At 40.5% G+C, this 19,883-nt stretch overlaps 1 protein-coding gene across 1 annotated transcript in view; it reads right to left on the bottom strand.

Moving 5' to 3' along the window:
• Nucleotides 1–17,979, bottom strand: part of LOC131677736 (proteoglycan Cow) — a 373,287-nt gene extending 355,308 nt beyond the window's left edge. The window contains exon 1 of the mRNA XM_058957754.1: nt 17,340–17,979. Within this exon, the coding sequence (XP_058813737.1) occupies nt 17,340–17,465 (126 nt within the window). The 5' untranslated portion in view covers nt 17,466–17,979. The remainder of the gene's footprint in view (nt 1–17,339) is intronic.
• Nucleotides 17,980–19,883: the final 1,904 nt, after the last annotated feature.

Raw genomic sequence — 19,883 nt, 5'->3', positions numbered from 1 at the left:
AAATTTAAAAAATGGTACTGCATACTAGTCGAAATAAAAAAAATAAAAAAAGATTCATTGTAATATTCCATCCATTTTCGATCTACAAATTTGTTCTGTGACAAACGTTCACCAAGCTAGCAAACGTTCGTGCAGGTAAACCCTTTTCATAAAGGACCACAATTATATTTTCTAGATCTTTTGATATTTTTCTCATATTTCCCAACGTGTAATGTTATCGATTCGAATACACAAAGATTTCTGAGAGATTTTTCCAAACACTTATTAAAATGATCGTTTCTTGAGAAAAGATCGTAAACAACAACAAAAAGTTCGGATAATAATGGCAATAGTTGAAATTGATGGTAACCGAAAATGACTTTTGAAAAGGAGCAAAAGTGGATACATGGCAACATAGGGATGCAAAGATTTTCAGTAACAGTATAGGGCGACCAAAGCTACACGTTACCTTTCAAAAGTCGGAACACACACTCAGTTTAATAATTAGTGTAATAGTTTCTTAATACGGAATAGTAGTTTACATATATTATCAAAAATACAAAATATTTAAAACATATATCCAGTTTTGCTCGCCACTGTATGAGGGATTTCAGTGCAAGAACGGCCCAACTAATAAAACTCAACAGTTAGATGATTGCTTTTTAATATATACTACAATGTTTTGCACATACGCACACTAATCTCTGGTCAGCAATGCTTTTGAAAAACTAAACATTCAAAAACAATTGGCTGACTTAAAAAAAATTAAAGATTTGTTTACAAGACGGGGACATTAACAATGCTGTATTCATCACTAGACAAATAAATTAATTAATCAAAACTATTTACTCTCTCGGACTCATTATTTCCTGAATCGATAGTTTTGATAGATGAATCTTCATTCGGGGATAATATTGCACGCGTGTGACAACCGTGGTCGTATCTTGTACACAGCTCTTCAAGGGGAGGAAGCTTAAACACTGAGAAGCTTAAATGCGTTTAAAAATGTCGCAAAATTTACACTTTACAATGAAAAGTTTTGCAAAAGAGGGACGTCTCGGCAAATTCGTGAAGCTCTGGAGAAATTATTTCGTGGAATCGTATTTACTTTGTCAATAATTCATATTTATATTTAATATCAACGTTGTAAATTATGCAATAGTGCCAAACCTACAGTATACCAAACCATGTTATGTGTAATGTGCATTTAGTGATGTCTTTTTTTACTCGATTAACGCAAATAATCGATTAATTTCTAAAACAATCGAAAAATCAATAATCGATTACAAGCTTTCGATATAATCGAGCAAATCGAGTAGCTGATATCAATTAATCAAGAGCATAATTAATGAAGGGTGGCATTGAAAACGAAAGTCGCAGAGCAAAAAAATATGACCAGACTTCTCCAAATTTTTCAAAATGTGTCGAGCGACCTTTTTTTTTTGGTTGACAAACTAGGATTTACTAAGTAATCGATTATTGATTTTAATCGATTATTTTTGTCGATTAATCGAATGAATGAATCAATCTCTCAAATATTATTCGATTAACGGATAATCGATTATTTGCAAAAATCAGACATCACTATGTGCATTATGCCTAACCAAGAGGGTGAATGTTTTGACGTTTTTTTGTAAAATGAGTGAAGCCAACATAAGCTGGCTTGCTGGCTCGGATAGTTGCCAAAAATGACAGCGAACGCGCTTTAAGCAACGTTCACATCGTTACGAGCCAATGTTGTTAACTCGACCTGAAAGTTATCGAATGCAAACAAACTTCATTTGGTTGTGCTTAACTGGTACTCAGGTGATAAAAGCGTTCGAATTTTGTGGAGAAGAAGCGATGCAAGAAAAAGCGTGATTTTTCATATATTGTTAATAATTACTTGTTTTGAATCCAACTTTTAAACAGTGTTGTACAGTTGATGTGAACAGACCTTGAACATTTGAAACGTAGCTAGCGCTACTGGCATTTGGTGGCAGCTTCAGGCAATAAAAAGTTTTCACGGGGCTGTGCCTAACGAATTTTCGTGTGTCCGATACAAAGTTGCTAGATCTTTTCGAGCCGTGTATAGTTTTGTTATCTCACCCGCCAAGGTTTCCGCCTGACTCCCAAGAGCTTAGGAAGTCATCTAACTCTTCGTTAACTCACTGGTATCGGGGCATCAATCGTCACTGACGGATGCGCCCAGATAAGACCAGTCTGTCGGTTCCATTTTCTTTTTTTTTTGCTTATGTTGGTAACCGGCGAAGCAAAGAAGCCAACTTTGCCTCTGGCGTCTACTCAATTTATCTGGCCGCCAAATTGCAAACAACCGCGTGGCAAAGGCACAGCAGCGTTTCTAGAATGTGTACATATTCTCGGTGCGGTTTCCTCCAGGGGGTTTAGCTACTCAAGACGAGTGCGAAAAAATATACATATGTGCGTGAGAAGTGTGAAGTTCTGACAGATAAATTGTGATGAAGCGAAAGCCACAGCTCCGGTAATTGGAAGGTAAAGTTGAATCTTATCTGAAAGAGTGACTTATGTTAGCATCAGCCCATTGAGATTGAGCATAAGCATATGTGCTTGAATACGCTCCTGTTTGACACTATCGGTATTACTTGACAATGGCTTTCCCATAGGACAGGATCCGTCAGCTCTGCCCCCTGTTTTTGAACCAATTCTGAACAAGTTCGTGATTGGACGAAAGTGACATCAGCAGACGTTCGGATTTAAAACTAAATGCACTAAAGGACTGCTTGGAAGTGTTGTCAGACATTGTGATATGAAACATAAAAGGACGATTATTTACTGTGCTGTTTCTTTGTTTTCTCGAGATTTCGATTTCTTTCCATAACGTCCACTGTGTCAGAGATTCACTTAAAATAGCAAGGGTAATACCGACGACACTCTGTGCGTGACTGCCATATTTTAGTCGTTCTAGTTATTAACACAGACATAACACTCGAATACAATGCTTTAACTTTAACCTGCTTGAACGGTATATATATTTGTAGTTGGGACTGTGTCCACATTTGTAATTATGGCGCCACTGACATATGAACAAGTTTCTGGGGGATAGACCACTAGTGAACCACCACTAGTGAAACATTTTTGTCAATAGACAGTATTGACGATATTGTTACAATATTTCAATCCCATTTGAAATCCACATCGTAAATACAACTTTTTTCTATTACACGTACAATACTTTGGTCAATACCCTCTTGTATTGTCAAAAATATTGAACGTGTAAGGGCTTAGTGATGTCTTTTTTTACTCGATTAACGCAAATAATCGATTAATTTTTAAAATAATCGAAAAATCAATAATCGATTACAAGCTTCCGGTATAATCGAGCAAATCGAGTAGCTACTATCAATTAATCGAGAGCATAATTAATGAAGGGTGGCATTGAAAATGAAAGTCGCTGAGCAAAAAAAATATGACCAGACTTCTCCAAATTTTTCAAAATGTGTCGAGCGACATTTTTTTTTGGTTGACAAACTAGGATTTACTAAGTAATCGATTATTGATTTTAATCGATTATCTTGGTCGATCAATCGAATGATTTAAGCAAGCTCTCAAAAATTATTCGATTAACGGATAATCGATTATTTGAAAAAATCAGACATCACTTGGGGCTGCTAATGAGTGTTTGGGACCGTGAATGTAAGGTGAAGCTAGTGTTCTGGGAAAATGTCTGGATCGATATTTTTGAGGGAATTCCTTCATAGTGTTATGTCTGTTAGTCTGTGTTATTAAGCCGTAGGCACGACTACACTCTATTTAAAAACTTGTACAGTTTATGCATAAACTGAAAATTTTCAGTTTCAAGAAGGTTCAGATTTTATCACGTCTGCATGTTTTAAAAAAGCGTTGTTTCAAAAAACGCTCTTGTCTTGTGCGGATCTCTCACGAACAACGTGAATTCTCCAGTAATGAATTTGATGGCCAATTTAAGGCTAAATTTCATCCGGTACAAGAAACTCAATTCGCTCGATCGTGGGCAACTTTCGCACCAAAAACAAACAAAAAATGGTTTGTGGAATATTGGTTCGGTAATATTTGACCAGTAGGGGCGACTGTACATGGCCTCGAGCAGACAAACAAGAGGGTTTGCTGCAGGCTTTTCACGCTGGAGTAAGAGAGCTCGGGATTAGTTGGCGGAATCCCTTTTCATTAGATATATCGACACAGAGAAAAATCAGTTTCAATATTCGACGATGCTTTTCTAAATGTGGCTTTTATTGTAGGTATAACTTACTTTATGACCATGTTTTTCCCAATGCATCTCTGGTTAAACCTTATAACAATATATGCTTGTAGCGGGTAGAAACTAAACGAATGCCTATGCCCAATTTGCATTCCAGTCGTGATTTCGCCCTTCAGTAATCGCTATTTGCGTGAACATGAGTTTCAGAAGGGTGCGGTAAATAGGCTGAACTGACTTTGTCTTACTAGGTATGGCTGGCTAAATAAGCGGGCTTGACAGGACGTTTTCTAATGGGGTTCAGCAAATGGGCGCATAGAAGCCCAATGCAAATAAAAGGGCGTGTATATCTTTTTTCAAATTTCATTAAAAAATCGAAATATTCGTATGTTTATGTGCAACAACCACCGAGTAAACATGATCATTGTAGATAATATTTATCATTTATATAATAGAACCGCCATTTTGAGAATAATTACCATTCGGCCTGGATCTATCCAAAAATGTAAGTTTGGCCTTTAAATTCCATATGTGGAGAAGGCTTAATTCGAAATCTCGAGGAAAATGCATGTTTCGCCGTTTTGTTTTCTTTAAATATAAATCGAACTAAAACCCATTTTATTTAATTTTCACCTCAATCTTGTAGTATTTTAGTCGCATAAAGCCATAATAGCGAAAACTCAGTTTGTTTACATTTGCGATTGAAGCCCTAATAAGAGATCTATGTCGATATAGCTGTGTATGTACTTTTAGTAACGTGGAATGAATTCTCCAAGATAATTGCATAGCATAGTTGATAAATTTGTTGGAGTCAAGACGAAGAAAATGAAAGGGGGTAACATTTGTTACTTTTGAGTGTATTAGTTTTATATTTGTAAAATTAAACATGGCGTCTGAACTTCTAGAAGTAAACATAAACGGCTGAACGATCCAGATTCTATGGCGCATTATGAAAAGGAGAAATTCCACAAACATCCGTCCGAAAATATTTAAAATCGTGACCGACCATCTTAGATTCCTATTAAACTTTGCACGTTTCACCGGCATGACAGACTAAACATTTTTCACAATCAGTAAGATTATTTTGACTCACGAGTAATTTTTTAAAAGGACGCAGACATTTCCACGAGCTATAATTCCAAAAAAAAAATTGTTCGATTGCTGTATTTTATACAACAAAACTTTGTGTGAATGAGTTACAGGGAATAAACATTTCTCTACGAAAAAAATATGCGCTGAAAAAAATATGTCATTTTTCACAAAAAAAAAGCTTTAATTACAAAAAAACCCATTTTTTCTATTTTTTTTATATTTCGTCAACAAAAACCTAAAAAGAAAAGAAACAATTTGAATGTGATTGTATGATGGAGAACTTATTGGTAAAAAAGTTTACAATAACTTTATATATGTTTTTAAATTTCATATTAATTGACACAAAAAACTGTAATTTTATAACAGAATATAATTCTAAGTATCATTTTAAATCAAAATGCATTTAACAAAAATCTTCCAATATGCGATAATTTTCGAGATATTTGAAATTTTGTTCCAACAAGAACAGTTAATTCGTGTGATTATGCCCTTTTTCAAAGTTATTCGCGTTACCCTATCAAAATGTCAAAAATCTAATGTTTATCGTTTTAAAGACGAAACAGAAACTTTTTCAGTATATTTGGATCATGGAGAAGGTTTCAGTAAAAAAGTCAACAGCCTTCGACACATTTTTCTAATTCATACTATTTGCAGTAAAAAATACAATTTTATTTTTGAATATGATTCTTAACGCCATTTTCAATCAGAATGCGCATAACAAAAATTTTCTGAAATATAGTAGTTCTCGAGATATTTAAAATTTTGTTTCAGCAACGCAAATATTTTATTTTATTACGAACTTTTCATAAGTTATTCACATTTCTCCATCAACAACAATAATTTTTTCAAAGGCCCATCACATTTCCTGTAACTTCTCCTTTGACATAAACGAGATATTATAACCTATTTGAAAGCAACATTAAAACAACCAAAATATGATCGAAGTATTTAGTTTAATCATCAGACGCTTTGGTTGAATATTAGTTTGATTGTTTTCGTAAAGTTTTCGAATGTTTGATATCAAAGAGAAAGTTACAGGAAATGTTATGGGCCTTTTGAAAAATTTGCTGTTGACGGAGAAACGCGAATAACTTCTGAAGAGGTCGTAATAAAGCAAAAGAATTGTGTTGTTGAAACAAAATTTCAAAAATATCTCGAGAACCACATTTCAGAATTTTTTTGTTATGAGCATTTGGATTTAAAATGGCGTGTAGAATCGTATTCAAAAAGAAAATTGTATTTTTGTCTGCAAATAGTATGAATTTTGAAAATATGTCGAAAGTTGTTGTTAGGAAAACTTTTATATTGAAAGCTTCTCCATGATCTAAACATACTGAAAAAGTTTCTTTTACGTCTTTAAAACGATAAACATTAGATTTTTAACATTTTATGATGGAGTAACGCGAATAACTTTTGAAAAGGGCATAATCAGTCGAATTAACTTTTTTGCTGGAACAAAATTCCAAATATTTCGAAAATTATCGCATTTTGGAAGATTTTTGTTAAATACATTTTAATTTAAAATATTTAGAATTATATTCTGTAATAAAATTACTGTTTTGTATGTCAAAAGTTATGCAATTTAAAAACATGAATAAAGTTATTGTTAGAAAAACTTTTTTACCAATAAGTTCTCCATCAGACAAACACATTTTGTTAACAAAATAAAAAAATAGAAAAAATGGGTTTTTTGCAATTTAAATTTTTAACCCAATTTTTGTTTTTGTGAAAAATGACACATTTTTTTCAGTGTATATTTTTTTCGTACAGAAATATTCATCCCCTATAACTCGTTCTCAGAAAGTTTTGCTGTATAAAATACAGTAATAGAACAAAAAAATTTTGAAATTAATGCTCACTGTCTACCCCCCTTTTAAAAAATTGCTCTTGTTTCAAAATATTGCAATTGTGAGATAATGGTCGGCCGGTTTCTCATGGAATCCATAAAAGACAGAAAAGGAAGAGCTTCACCACGGATCATCGGATTCGAAAACTTAGAGACACTTGTTATCTTGAGATAAAAATCTTATGGCAACAGAACAACCCACTGCACGGAGAAAAAGAAAAATACTAAATAGCATAAATTTTATGCAAAAACCATATTCGGTCTATTCACCCATTGGAATGCATAAATATGGTAATATGCTATCATAGCATAATTTATTTTTATTTTGGGAATGCTTATTGCAATTTCATTCTAACAATGCATAAAATACGTTTGATCAACGACAGATTTGTTTTTGCATGTTTATTTTTTCGAAATATTTGAACTTAAAAATTAAAATGAAAAAAGCAAACAATTTTATCAAATATTCTCTTAATTTCATTTAAATGCTGCCAATAATTGAAAATATGCTTCAACGGAATAGTTACATACTAAGCGAAACATTTCAATGAAATTGGTAGAATATTTAACAAAATTGCCTATCATAAATGTTAAATCCGATGTTTATTACACAGATTTTATATGATTATCGTCTCTACGCGCAATTGTCACGACAACAGATAACAACAGGCTCCTGTGTAAAAAGAAAAAAAAACAGTATCAGAAACAGCGGGCTTTCTTAATGAACACTAAACCAAATACAAATACAATGTTTTAATTTTCATATTGAGTCATCTGTGAGGGAACATGTCCTCACATTTACAGCTCCATTTCTGACAGTAGATCTATTAATTTTCGGTACGTATAGCTTACCTGAAGCGTAAATTACCGGATCGAATTTCTTGAGGCTCAAATTCCAGCACGCGGACACTTCGGATCTACTTTAACTCGTTTTATAATATAAAACAATAATACCTGGGCGAATATCAGCGCATTGAAAACGTCGGAAAAACTAAAACTCGCAGAAATATGAAAAATGCATAAGAGAAATCAAAATCAAATTGTTAGACGTTAGAGATCTTTTGCGAGCAAACGTATAAATAAAAAATGGTTAAGTCCTAAGAGTAACGCTAGTAGCGCTTTATGCACGGAAAATAATAAAATCATAAAATGCATGGCAATGCATAAAACTTATTCTTGCGGTGCATACATAATATGCATGTCAATGTTTAAAAGCAATTAATGTTAAAATTGTGATAAATAATATGCTACTTAACATTTTTCTTTTTCTCCGTTTGGGCTGGATGTTGTTGGCTCGAATCAAAACTTGTCGAAAGTAAACAAAGTTCATTTCATATCGTCAACCTGGCGCCCAGGTGGTGAAATCAGCGGGGTGCTGGAGCGTTGCCAAAAAAAAAATTTATTTCGAGATTAAATTTTACTAAACTTCCCAGTTTAACTCAGCCGGAATGCTGGCTGGATCTAATTCGTATTCCGGCTCCGGTGACACAACCGATTCAAGTTAGAATGTTTAAGGGGTGCCATATCGATGCGACTTAGCCGCATAACCGAGGCCCGGGCGAGGTGGCCACCGACCCGCCGTCGGAAGCAAGCGAACCTGTGATCCACTCGTTTGCCCGGCTTACTCAAACATAGGGGCTATCCCTAGTTTAAGTCCGACTGAGCGGTAGCGAAGTCGGACAGGGCTGGATGTTGTTGGCTCGAATCAAAACTTGTCGAAAGTAAACAAAGTTCATTTCATATCGTCAACCTGGCGCCCAGGTGGTGAAATCAACGGAGTGCTGGAGCGTTGCCAAAAAAAATTTATTTCCAGATTCAATTTTACTAAACTTCCCAGTTTAACTCAGTCGGAATGCTGGCTGGTTCTAATTCGTATTCTGGCTCCGGTGACACAACCGATTCAAGTTAGAATGTTTAAGGGGTACCTTTTCGATGCGGCTTAGCCGCATAACCGAGGCCTAGGAACCGAAGCGGCGCAAAGCCGCTGAGGATCCGCCGGACGAGGTGGCCACCGACCCGCCATCGGAAGCAAGCGAACCTGTGATCCACTCGTTTGCCTGGCTTACTCAAACATAGGGGCTATCCCTAGTTTAAGTCCGACTGAGCGGTAGCGAAGTCGGACAGCACGCGCAAAAGCGATGTGGCGTAGCCACATTGGGTGCTGGACACAAAATAAAATTGGCAACGCTAGCAAAATGTAAACACAAATGAACACTCCGGATGAACCTATCGTCAATTGACATTTCGACGAGTTTTGATTCGAGCCAATAATATGGGCCCGTCGGACAGCACGTGCAAAAGCGATGTGGCGTAGCCACATTGGGTGCTGGACACAAAATAAAATTGGCAACGCTAGCAAAAGGTAAACACAAATGAACACTCCGGATGAACCTATCGTCAATTGACATTTCGACGAGTTTTGATTCGAGCCAATAATATGGGCCCCTCCGTTTGCGTCACTTGTTTATGTTTTTCTCTTTCATTTCCCCTTGTTTTATGGGTTCTATCGAAGTAAAATGACAATCACACGCAAACATAGAAAATAAAATGTGCATACCTGTACCGACTTGAGTTGCAATACCTTGTACGCGCAGCTCACCAGGTTCGATTCCCAACCTCGTACATAGCGATAGAGGTTTTTCTAACTAACCAGAAAAAGAGGCGAGTGATCCTGGGGATAGAACCTCTATAATCGAAACAAAAAAATCGTTCTCTAAGGCCATTACAAATCTTTTTTAAAAATTATGTCCAAGTACAATTTTTTTTCTGAAGGGGGGGGCAAACAAAAAATAAATATTTATTTTAATAAACACATTTTTTTTTCTTTTTGCGTTTTCTTTCGATTGTTCTCGTGGACGTTTCCGCAGGGTGATTTCGTATAGCGGGGTTGAGCTATTTGTTTTACTAGCAAATTCAAGCAAACATTACTGAATCAATCCAAAGTTCACATAGGAAAGGGATGCTAAAGTTTTCGTTTTAAATAATTTTCCCAACAGTGCACTTATTAAATTCCCAATAAAAGCTTGAAAGTTCTCTAAGAACTTAATGTAAACATTTAAGAGTACTTTAAGGTATTAACTTTTGGTTGCTTGAATAGTTTTCGTTCCGTTGTGGCGGCACATGGACCGACTGTACACACAAGGCATGAAAATCGGTCAAAGGTGCACCTGCTTGATAACAATGTACAGAAACAGGATTGCAACATTTCACTTATAGACTTTTGGAAAACATTCTGGAATGAATCCAAAAGTAAAGTGTGCGTCAATGGAATTATTCATCTCAGATATGGTTTTCTCTGATATTTTTTTCTATTGCGTATTTCGTATACAGTAGCCTGGCGAACGTACATCCTGTGCATACTATACTTTTTCAAACTCTAGTGGAAACATCAGCTTTGGTTTATCGCTTGTGCTTGAAGACTTGTAGATTTGTTTGTTTGGTCCATGATAGTAATTCGGCTCGTTTCCGTGTACATCTTCGAAATCTTTGCATTTTTCTCCATCTTGTTGCGCAGTATGTAGCCACATCAGATAAATTCATTTGATAGTCGTACGGATTTATGAAATGTATAGCAATCATCAGTTCATTTTTTGCCTTTTTCATATAAGGAAGACTGTGCAATCACTCTGAAATTCGACTTTTTAAGCTACACCCGGAGTGTCGAGTGTCATATACCACTAGATTCAGTTCGTCGATATCTTTTTTTTTACAATGGAGAAGACCTTTACGTCCTAGCCCAGTACACGTGCTATTGGTAGGGTCCAATCTACCACACGGGGTGCACTGGGGGCGTGTCGGGCTCGAATGGTGACGCTGCCATTAATACCGACTAAACTCCATTGGGCTCCGCCATCGTTCCTCCCAGGAACTACCTCTCGGTATTACTTCTGGGGGGATGGCTGTACATAATGTACTCATTCACTCTCACTCACGCGTTCATACGTCCTGTATGAGGCTTACTTGGGTGCTCTCTCTATCGCACTTTGATTCACTCTCAAACACTCCCACATGAGGCTGACTTTTGTGCTCACCTTTTTCGTTCCTTGCGAGGCTGACTTGTGTGCTCACCTTACTCATTCCTTGCTAGGCTTACTTTTGTGCTCGCCCCATCCATACCATGTGAGGCTGACTTGGGTGCTCACCCTATCACCTGATTCACTCTCGATCGTGCCACTCTATTGTACCTCTGTCACTCCCCGTGGCATCCCATGTGGGACATTTTTCTTAGGCCCCACTTCTGACATACCATGCGAGGCTGGCTTGTGTGCTCACCTTTTTCATTCCTTGCTAGGCTTACTTTTGTGCTAGCCTCTACCATACCATGTGAGGCTGACTTTCGTGCTCACCCTTAACATGCCGTGTGAAACTGACTTGGATGCTCACCCTTTCACTCTGCCACGCCATGAGGTATCGATAGCTAAGTCCCAACATACTACACTACGACCCTCCCGTCTTGGCATGAGGCAGTCCACTTATACGCCTATACACTCACTCTTCTGTCTTGCTTCGGGGTGGCTGGGTTTACCCCTTACGCGTTTGCCATTCGCTGCGCCAAACCTGCCTTGGCATGAACAGACCATTCACTCCCTTTTTTGCGCTTGGCCTTTTTCGCTCCAGCTAACCTAGTTAGCCGTGCCCGTCGTCTGTTGCTCGGTGCGCCAGATTACCTGTAGCCTACTGGCAATCTGGATGGTAGCAGCCGAGACTGCGTTCCACTTCTCCACCGATTGACACATCCGCTGAATAAGGGTATCAGGGGTTGTGTCCCAGCCACAGACGTCAAGCATTGCTCTTCTTTCGACGTCGAACCGATGACATACGAACAGTATGTGTTCGGCAGTTTCGTCTACACCTGGGCAGTCCGGGCAGACTGGGACATCCGCGTGCCCGAACCTGTGGAGGTACTGTCTGAAACAGCCATGGCCTGACAGGAATTGTGTCAGGTGGAAGTGAACTTCCCCATGGGGTCTTCCCACCCAGCTCGATATGCTAGGTATCAGCCGGTGGGTCCACCTACCTTTCGAGGAGTTGTCCCACTCACGCTGCTATCTGGCAACAGAGGTCACCCTGGTACGCTCGCGGGCTCCCCTATTTCCACGTAGCTCGAAGCACTCCTCATCTTCCCGAATGACCAGCCCGACTGGCATCATGCTCGCTATCACGCAGGATGCATCGTGTGATACCGTGCGGTAGGCAGATATCACTCTGAGGCACATCACGCGGTAGGTGCTCTCCAGTTTCTGTAGGTAACTGGTTACCCTGAGTGCTCTTGACCATGACGGGCCGCCGTACCTGAGGATAGATATGGCAACGCCTGCCAGTAACCTACGTCTACTGGCGCACACCTTTGAGCTGTTGGACATCATTCTCGATAGTGCCGCAACCGCAGTCGACGCTCTCTTGCATGTATAGGCGACATGGATTGTCAGCTTGTCGTCTATAATGACTCCGAGAGACTTCAGACTTCGCTGTGAAGTGATCGCGACTTCTCCCACATGGATAACTGCATGTTGTGCCGACTTGCGGTTGTTGACGATAACTTCCTCCGTCTTATGATGAGCGAGCTCCAGGCCTCTCGCGCTCATCCATTCCTCCACCGTGCTGATCGCGTGTTCTGCGGTTAGTTCTACCTCAGGAATTGACTCCTCGTAGACCTCCAAGGTTACGTCGTCAGCAAAGCCGACGATCTTGACCCCAGGATGGAACTTCAGTTTCAGAACCCCGTCATATATGAGGTTCCATAGCACCGGGCCTAGAATCGAGCCCTGCGGGACTCCGGCGGTAATCGGAACCCTTTTCTGACCGGCATCGGTCTCGTATAGCAGTACACGGTTCTGGAAGTAACTTTCCAGGATCCGGTACAGACCCACCGGTAGGCTAAGCCGGTGTAACGAGAGCGCGATGGCATCCCAGCTTGCGCTGTTGAATGCGTTCTTCACGTCAAGTGTCACTAACGCACAGTATCGAATACCTCGCCTTTTCCGTTGGATCGCTATCTCGGCAGTATTTATCACTGAGTTGAGAGCGTCCACTGTGGACTTACCCTTCCGAAAGCCAAACTGGTTGCTTGACAGACCGTCCGTACCTTCCGCGTACGGGGTTAGCCTGTTGAGGATGATCCTCTCAAGCAGTTTGCCAGTCGTGTCGATCAGACAGATTGGTCTGTACGCCGATGAGTCGCCTGACGGCTTTCCGGGCTTCGGCAACAGCACCAATTTCTGCCTTTTCCATCTATCGGGGAAACGGCACTCGTCAAGGCATCTCTGCATAACTAGCCTGAACATGTTCGGGTTCGCTATGATCGCTGCCTTGAGAGCGTTGTTTGGAACTCCATCCGGCCCTGGAGCTTTGTTCATTGCTAGGGATTTAGCCACTGCGAGTAGCTCTTCATTCGTCACTGGAGCCACCATTTCGGCCGTGCCCGCACTGTCTCGTAGTGCAGGTGGCCAGGGGCTTGTGGCTCGAGACGGGAGGAGTACTTCGATAATCGTTGCCAACCGGTCCGGAGACCGTTCTGGGGGTGAGGAGCCCCCTTTGGTCTTGGCCATCACAATCCTGTAGGCGTCACCCCACGGATTCGCGTTGGCACTCTCACACAGGTTGTCGAAACACGCTCTCTTGCTGCTTTTAATGGCCTTGTTAAGGGCCAATCTCGCAGCTCGAAACACTTCACGGCGGTTCTCTCTTGCATCCTCGGTGCGAGCTCTTTGCATCCTACGTCTAGCTCTGAGGCAGGCTGACCGTAGAGCTGCAATCTCGGCACTCCACTAATATACCGGGCATCTGCCGTTTCTTGGCAGTGTTTTTCTCGGCATAGTGGCGTCGCACGCGCGTGATAGAACAGCTACCAGCGCATCCCCGCTTAGACTGTCGGTGTTGGCCTTTAGTCCCAGGGCCGCGGTGAAAGCTTCGCTGTCGAAGTGATTGGACTTCCACACGCGTACCTGACAGGGATCTCCCGCCCTCGGATGCTGCACACCATAGTTGATCCTAAAGCGGATTGCTAAATGATCGCTATGGGTGTAGCCTTCGTCTGCCCTCCATTCCATGCCTGGAGCCAGACTCGGGCTGGCAAATGTTACGTTAATCCACTCCTCCACCCCGTTTCTACGGAATGTACTAGCGGAGCCATTATTAGCTAGCACAGTATCGAGTTTCGCAAGCGCCTCCATTAGCGCTTGGCCCCTACTATTTGTACAGCGGCTGCCCCACTCCACTGCCCAAGCGTTAAAGTCTCCCGCTATAACTACCGGTTTCCGGCCCACTAGGTCCGACGAGAGCCTGTCGATAATCTGGTTGAACTGTTCTATTGGCCAGCTTGGTGGAGCGTAGCAGCTGCAATAGAACACCCCATTGAGCTTGGCAATCGCAACACCCTCGGCGGAGGAGTGTATTACCTCTTGAACCGGGAACCGTCCCGTTGTACAGATTGCCACCATTCCAGACCCGTCCGACACCCAATTGCCGTTGCCGGCAGGGATGCGGTACGGGTCTGATAAGAGGGCGACATCTGTCCTCGACTCCGAGACCGACTGCCACAGCAGCTGTTGGGCTGCTGCACAATGGTTAATGGTTAATAGACCAAACGTCGCACGGGTAAATTTGATTATTTGCCCTGCTATTGCAGCGGAGCGATTTCTAGCTTCTGAACTGAGCGAGATGAGAAACCGAAGTGATCTCCGACTTCTTCTCCAAGCTCGGAGGCAACTTATACGTAGATCGACAATCGTCGTATTGCACCCGGCGACCGTTTCTCGGTTTCCCATCCCTTGGTATGGTCGCATTACACGCCCTTGTTAGTAGTGCCGTGAACTCGTTCGCATTTAGGTTGAAGAGGATACCCTCAAATACAAGTTCTTCGACGGATACGTTCCTGTGAAAAATCACTGTTTTCCATCTTCACTCGTTTATATATCTCTCTCACATATTCATATTCATGTGTTGTTCATAGTCCTGTTATCAATGCTGTACCAGAAAGCTTGGTGGTCGCTGTGGATATATCCTCGCACACTTTTCAGTCCATCTTTCCGGTTACTCCAAAGCTACAAAAATTGACATCGATAATGGATTGCCGGTTCCCCCTGCGGTAATTGCCGATGATATCATTATTTGTAAGATCTATATTTAGCTTTGCTAGAGCATTCTTGATCGCTGATGGCCAGACAAAGTTCTTTTGATTCCAGCGTCCATCTCGAAAATTTCGCATGTTTCTGGTTCTTGGAATATTTCAGAATTAATGTCTCTTCGGCTTCTTGGAAAACGACTTATTCGATTTTCACAAGCTTAGCCTTAAATGGAAGGTTTGGTAGCAGATTTTGATCTGATCAAGTTCATAAGAATCGCACATATGGCTGCGGAAATACGGTATGAATACTACGATCCCATATGAAATCTTTAAATGTCAAAAACCTTTCGGTAAAGCTCATGTATATTGAATATTGAATCACACATAAATCTCCAGGAGTCTGATTTGAATTCAGATTGTTTCCTTATCGAAATTATTTTTGAATGCAACGATCGATTATGTCTCTATCGACTGTTGCGTTAAAAATGGAATCGATTCAGAAGTCGGTCTGTATTAGCCTTTCCATGAGATTTTCGTTTGATAATGCACAGATGGGTCCTTCCTTCCGCGACCAGCAAACGTTTCATTTGATGTTGGACTGGATCGATGATCTCATTTAAAATTCACATTTACCCGAGAATGGTCAAAATAAAAATTATCATGGGATGGTAATTTCTAAAACTACCATAATATTTTTCTGTTACGAAAAGCAAAACTCTATGGAAGCTATTGTTGCTCTATAAAACGTGACAATTTTTTGAATTTTGGTTATTTAAAAAAAATTATTTGCCCCCTGATTTTTTTCAGCGATTTTGAAGGGGGGGGTGACATAATTTTTAAAAAAGATTTGCAATGGCCTAACGTTACTTTACAAGTTGTGGGCGATATTGGGTTTTCGATAAGAAATTTTTAAAAAATAAAAAATATGGTGAGTTTCCAACTATTCCACGAACGAGTATGTTCTTCAATATGGCGATTAAAAAAAAATATTCAGTATAGATATTACAGCTAATCACAAACAATAGTTTTTTTTTAATTCGACGCCGGCCTGGTGGCCCATGACGGAAATATCAAGACGTGGATTTTTTAAGATTCGCAATAACAAAAGAGAAGTTTTCTCTTGCTGATGTGATATTTGTTCTGTGAGTAACAGGACGTCCGAAATTATTGCTCTAAGTGATTTTTGATAATTGGCTTTCTGGCATGAATTAATCCAAAATTAATTATGAATAAAATAGTATGAATACTAAACTATGTTGGAAGATCAATACCATAAATTTAGAATAATTTGAATGAAATTACAAATAAGCAATTCAAAATAGACTGAAATTTACACAAAAAGAGCGGTTACTTTGACTAGTTAGCCGAACCAGCTTTCAATTTCGCTGTATCCTTACCAAAGCAGAACTTTTGTGCTTCAGAGACCTCAACCATTCGCTTCGCGAATACAAGTTGTGTAACATTTTTGGTTTTAGCATCTATCTGGTGCTAAGTCAGTGCCAGATATTGATGATAGTACGTAATTTAGTACGTTGAAGGTAGGGAACCCTTCCAGTGCAAAAACGCCTCAATAATAGAGAACAGAACAATACCGCTTCTGAATGCAGCTTCTAATATTCTTTTTTCACTTAACCGATTTAGTTTTCCAAGCAGAAATTTATCCTCTTCGAACAGCCAAATTTCAATAATGGTACAGACTGCTGACCTATATTCATAATTTCTCAATGTTGATGACCCTGCAATTCAATTCAGTACAATAAAAGCTACAAATTTGAAGCTAATCCACTGTATTGAAGGGATAGTCGTTGGTCACGACAAAAACCTTTTAGACTAATCCAGCTTAAAATCGTCTGAAACCAACCAAAATCGCCTGATGCCGGTGAGTTGTGCTGATTGTTCGCTTCCTCCGAGCTTTTTCTAAGCTTGCGATATCTTCCAGTTATACAAATTAGACATATAACGCTTAGATGTAGTACTATTTAAAAAAAAAATCATTTCTGCCCCTAAAGGACCATAAAGTATGCAATCTATTCCTCATTGTTTTTCACACTTAAAAAAAAATAAACGTTTCATAGTGGAACAAATTCAATGACCATATTCCCATCCACTGGGCGCCGCTGGACAACGCAAAAGTGCTTTTCACTGTAAAATTGAGGGCTTACCTCATCGACGAACTCGAAATCGCCATCCCCGTACTTGTTCGGCTTCTTCTTAGCATCCGCTACGAACATGCCGACGATGGCCAGCAGCAGCAGCAGAAGCTTCAACGTGAAGCTCAATCGGCCCATGATGTGGGTGGTGAAACGATGGTGGTGGTGGTGTTTGTGCAAGTAAAGTTGGGAGTTGTCAAATTTTCCTTCGAATCCAAATTATTGGATGGGTTTCACTTTAAAACAAACACTGCAAACTCTTGCCACAAATTGTGTACTTTTAGAAGGTTTCCGAACGATATTCACAAAGATTTATTCCGACTAGTTACGAAACTCCTGACAACACTGATTCGCACAACGCTCGCGAAAACTTTTCACCTGCCACTAATCCAGACAGAATGCGGACTGCGGGGAACTTTTGCGGTTGCAGATCTCCACTAACCTACAGAAATCACATTGAAACATCCCAAGAAAAGAACACTAATCTTCAGTAATCCACTTTCCAATCACAATAGGCTCTTCGCTAAGGAAGGGCTTGAAAAATTCCACCAGACCACAGCAGGAGAATACCACCACGGAACGACGCACCCAGATGCAGAGGACGTAGACGCACTTCCGACACCGTGAAACGCCCGAGACAAATTGGTATGGTCGTCGCAAACCATCCGAATAGGGAATAGGGCTGCTGTTCGGCAGTAAGCTTCGGCACGGTTCGCCCTCCGGCCCGAGCAAGGACGACGAAATGACGTGCGGTCATGCGCACCACTAGGAAAACATTCCTTGTCCTTGAGAAAGAGGCAGACCGGGGAGGATGGTTGGTCTGTCAAAACTATGCCACGGAGGGGTGAAGTTTCCATCCGTTAGTGGTAAGTGGGCATTGAAGTAAATGGCGGACTATGGAAAATTGGTTTGAATTCGCCGTTTTTAACAGCGGAGCTGGCTATTCGGATTGCTCCATAGAACGTTTGGTGCAGTGGTGACACGTCATAATAATCGAATACTGGAGCTTCAATTCACCATAGAAAAAGGGAAACAAATATAACATGTCCGAGAAGGCTACTTACTTGGTGTTATAAAGGTTTACTCAACTGAAATTTGAACAAAAACTTAGTCATGTACATATAACAGCATTATTAGCGATCGAAAGAAATGACCTTCATGAAACACCGCGCTTAGCCAATCAGACAAAATATCTGTCTGAATATGTTTCGCGCATCTCTATAAGCATCATCTCTGCCAAAAATCACCCCCGCGTTATGTAACGTTTTGTGCAGGTTGAATATACCAGATGCAAGTGGTGCCAAATTCACCATATTCAGTAAACTTCAAAAATTCTTTTTAGATGACAGAATTGATAAAATTGGTTATAATCAAATAGAAGTACTAGTTGCACCAAGCACCTGCTGGCAACCTTATAGCGGCCTTTAGTAAGAAGCTGGCGCGGCGTGTACGTTTCGGTGAACCTTAAACAGCAACCCACAGAGGTTTCCCCAGTTACGTCAAGAATCGGACAAGATTTCTGCGTAACTATGGTCCGTTTGTCGTCACTTAGATGACTGGTGATGTAATCATCGCACGTATATTCTGGTTTCACTAGATCTATAATGAATCGTTGCTTCTTTCCGGAAATTAATACATCGATGTACTTCTCACCCCGACCTCGTACGGCCCTTCATATGACCGCTGAAGTTAACGTTTTACCATGTCAATGCGAATGAACACATGGGTGTACGTGTTAATCTTGGTGTGCAGGAATGCAGACGGCTTGGCATGATGGGCGGTTGGTGGAAATCTTAGTTTGCCAAATTGAAGATCTCTCCCGTTTTGTTTACATCCGTTGCTGGAGAGTCAAAACACTCACCAGGGATGCGCAAAGGTTAGCGATATACAAGATCTTCCGAAGAACACTTGAGATGTGCTGTTCATAGCCCAAGAAGCACGAATTGCAACTCATAGTTCCACTTGTCACCTTTTGGCACATTAACGCTGCTTTTAATGCTCAATGAAATCGTTCAACCACACTGTTGGATCGCGGGTGGTAAGCAGTCGTGTGAATATGGTGAGAGCCCTTCAAGGTGTATGCCAACTCATAAAACGGTTCCGACTCAAATTGACGGCCTTGGTCGTGTTTTATTGTTTCGGGAGAACCAAACCGTGAAAACCATGTTGACATCATCGCCTTCGCAACAGAAGGTGCCGTCATATCTGCAAACAGGATAGCCTTCGGCCAGCGAGGGAGAATATATCGTCTTCCCTTCGATAGTGTTAGAGGACCCACCAAATCAATATATATGTGCCGAAATTTAGTATTCGGAGGGCTGAATGTACCGACAGGTGAGATGGTGTGACGCGTGACTTTCGAGATTCGACAACCCATGCACCTCCTAACGAACTGGTTAACGTCTTTTTCCATAGTAGGCCATATGAACGTGTCTGTAATGAGCCTTCTGGATGTTCGTGTCCCAGGATAAGCCATACCGTGAAGTTGCTGCATCATGGCGATCCGATGTTTCTCTGGAACGAAAGCACGGTTTCGATTTGGAACGGAATCATCAC

Source organism: Topomyia yanbarensis, chromosome 1 (assembly GCF_030247195.1).
Source record: "Topomyia yanbarensis strain Yona2022 chromosome 1, ASM3024719v1, whole genome shotgun sequence".
NCBI classification, from domain to species: domain Eukaryota; kingdom Metazoa; phylum Arthropoda; class Insecta; order Diptera; family Culicidae; genus Topomyia; species Topomyia yanbarensis.
This window is presented reverse-complemented; position numbering and strand designations above follow the sequence as displayed.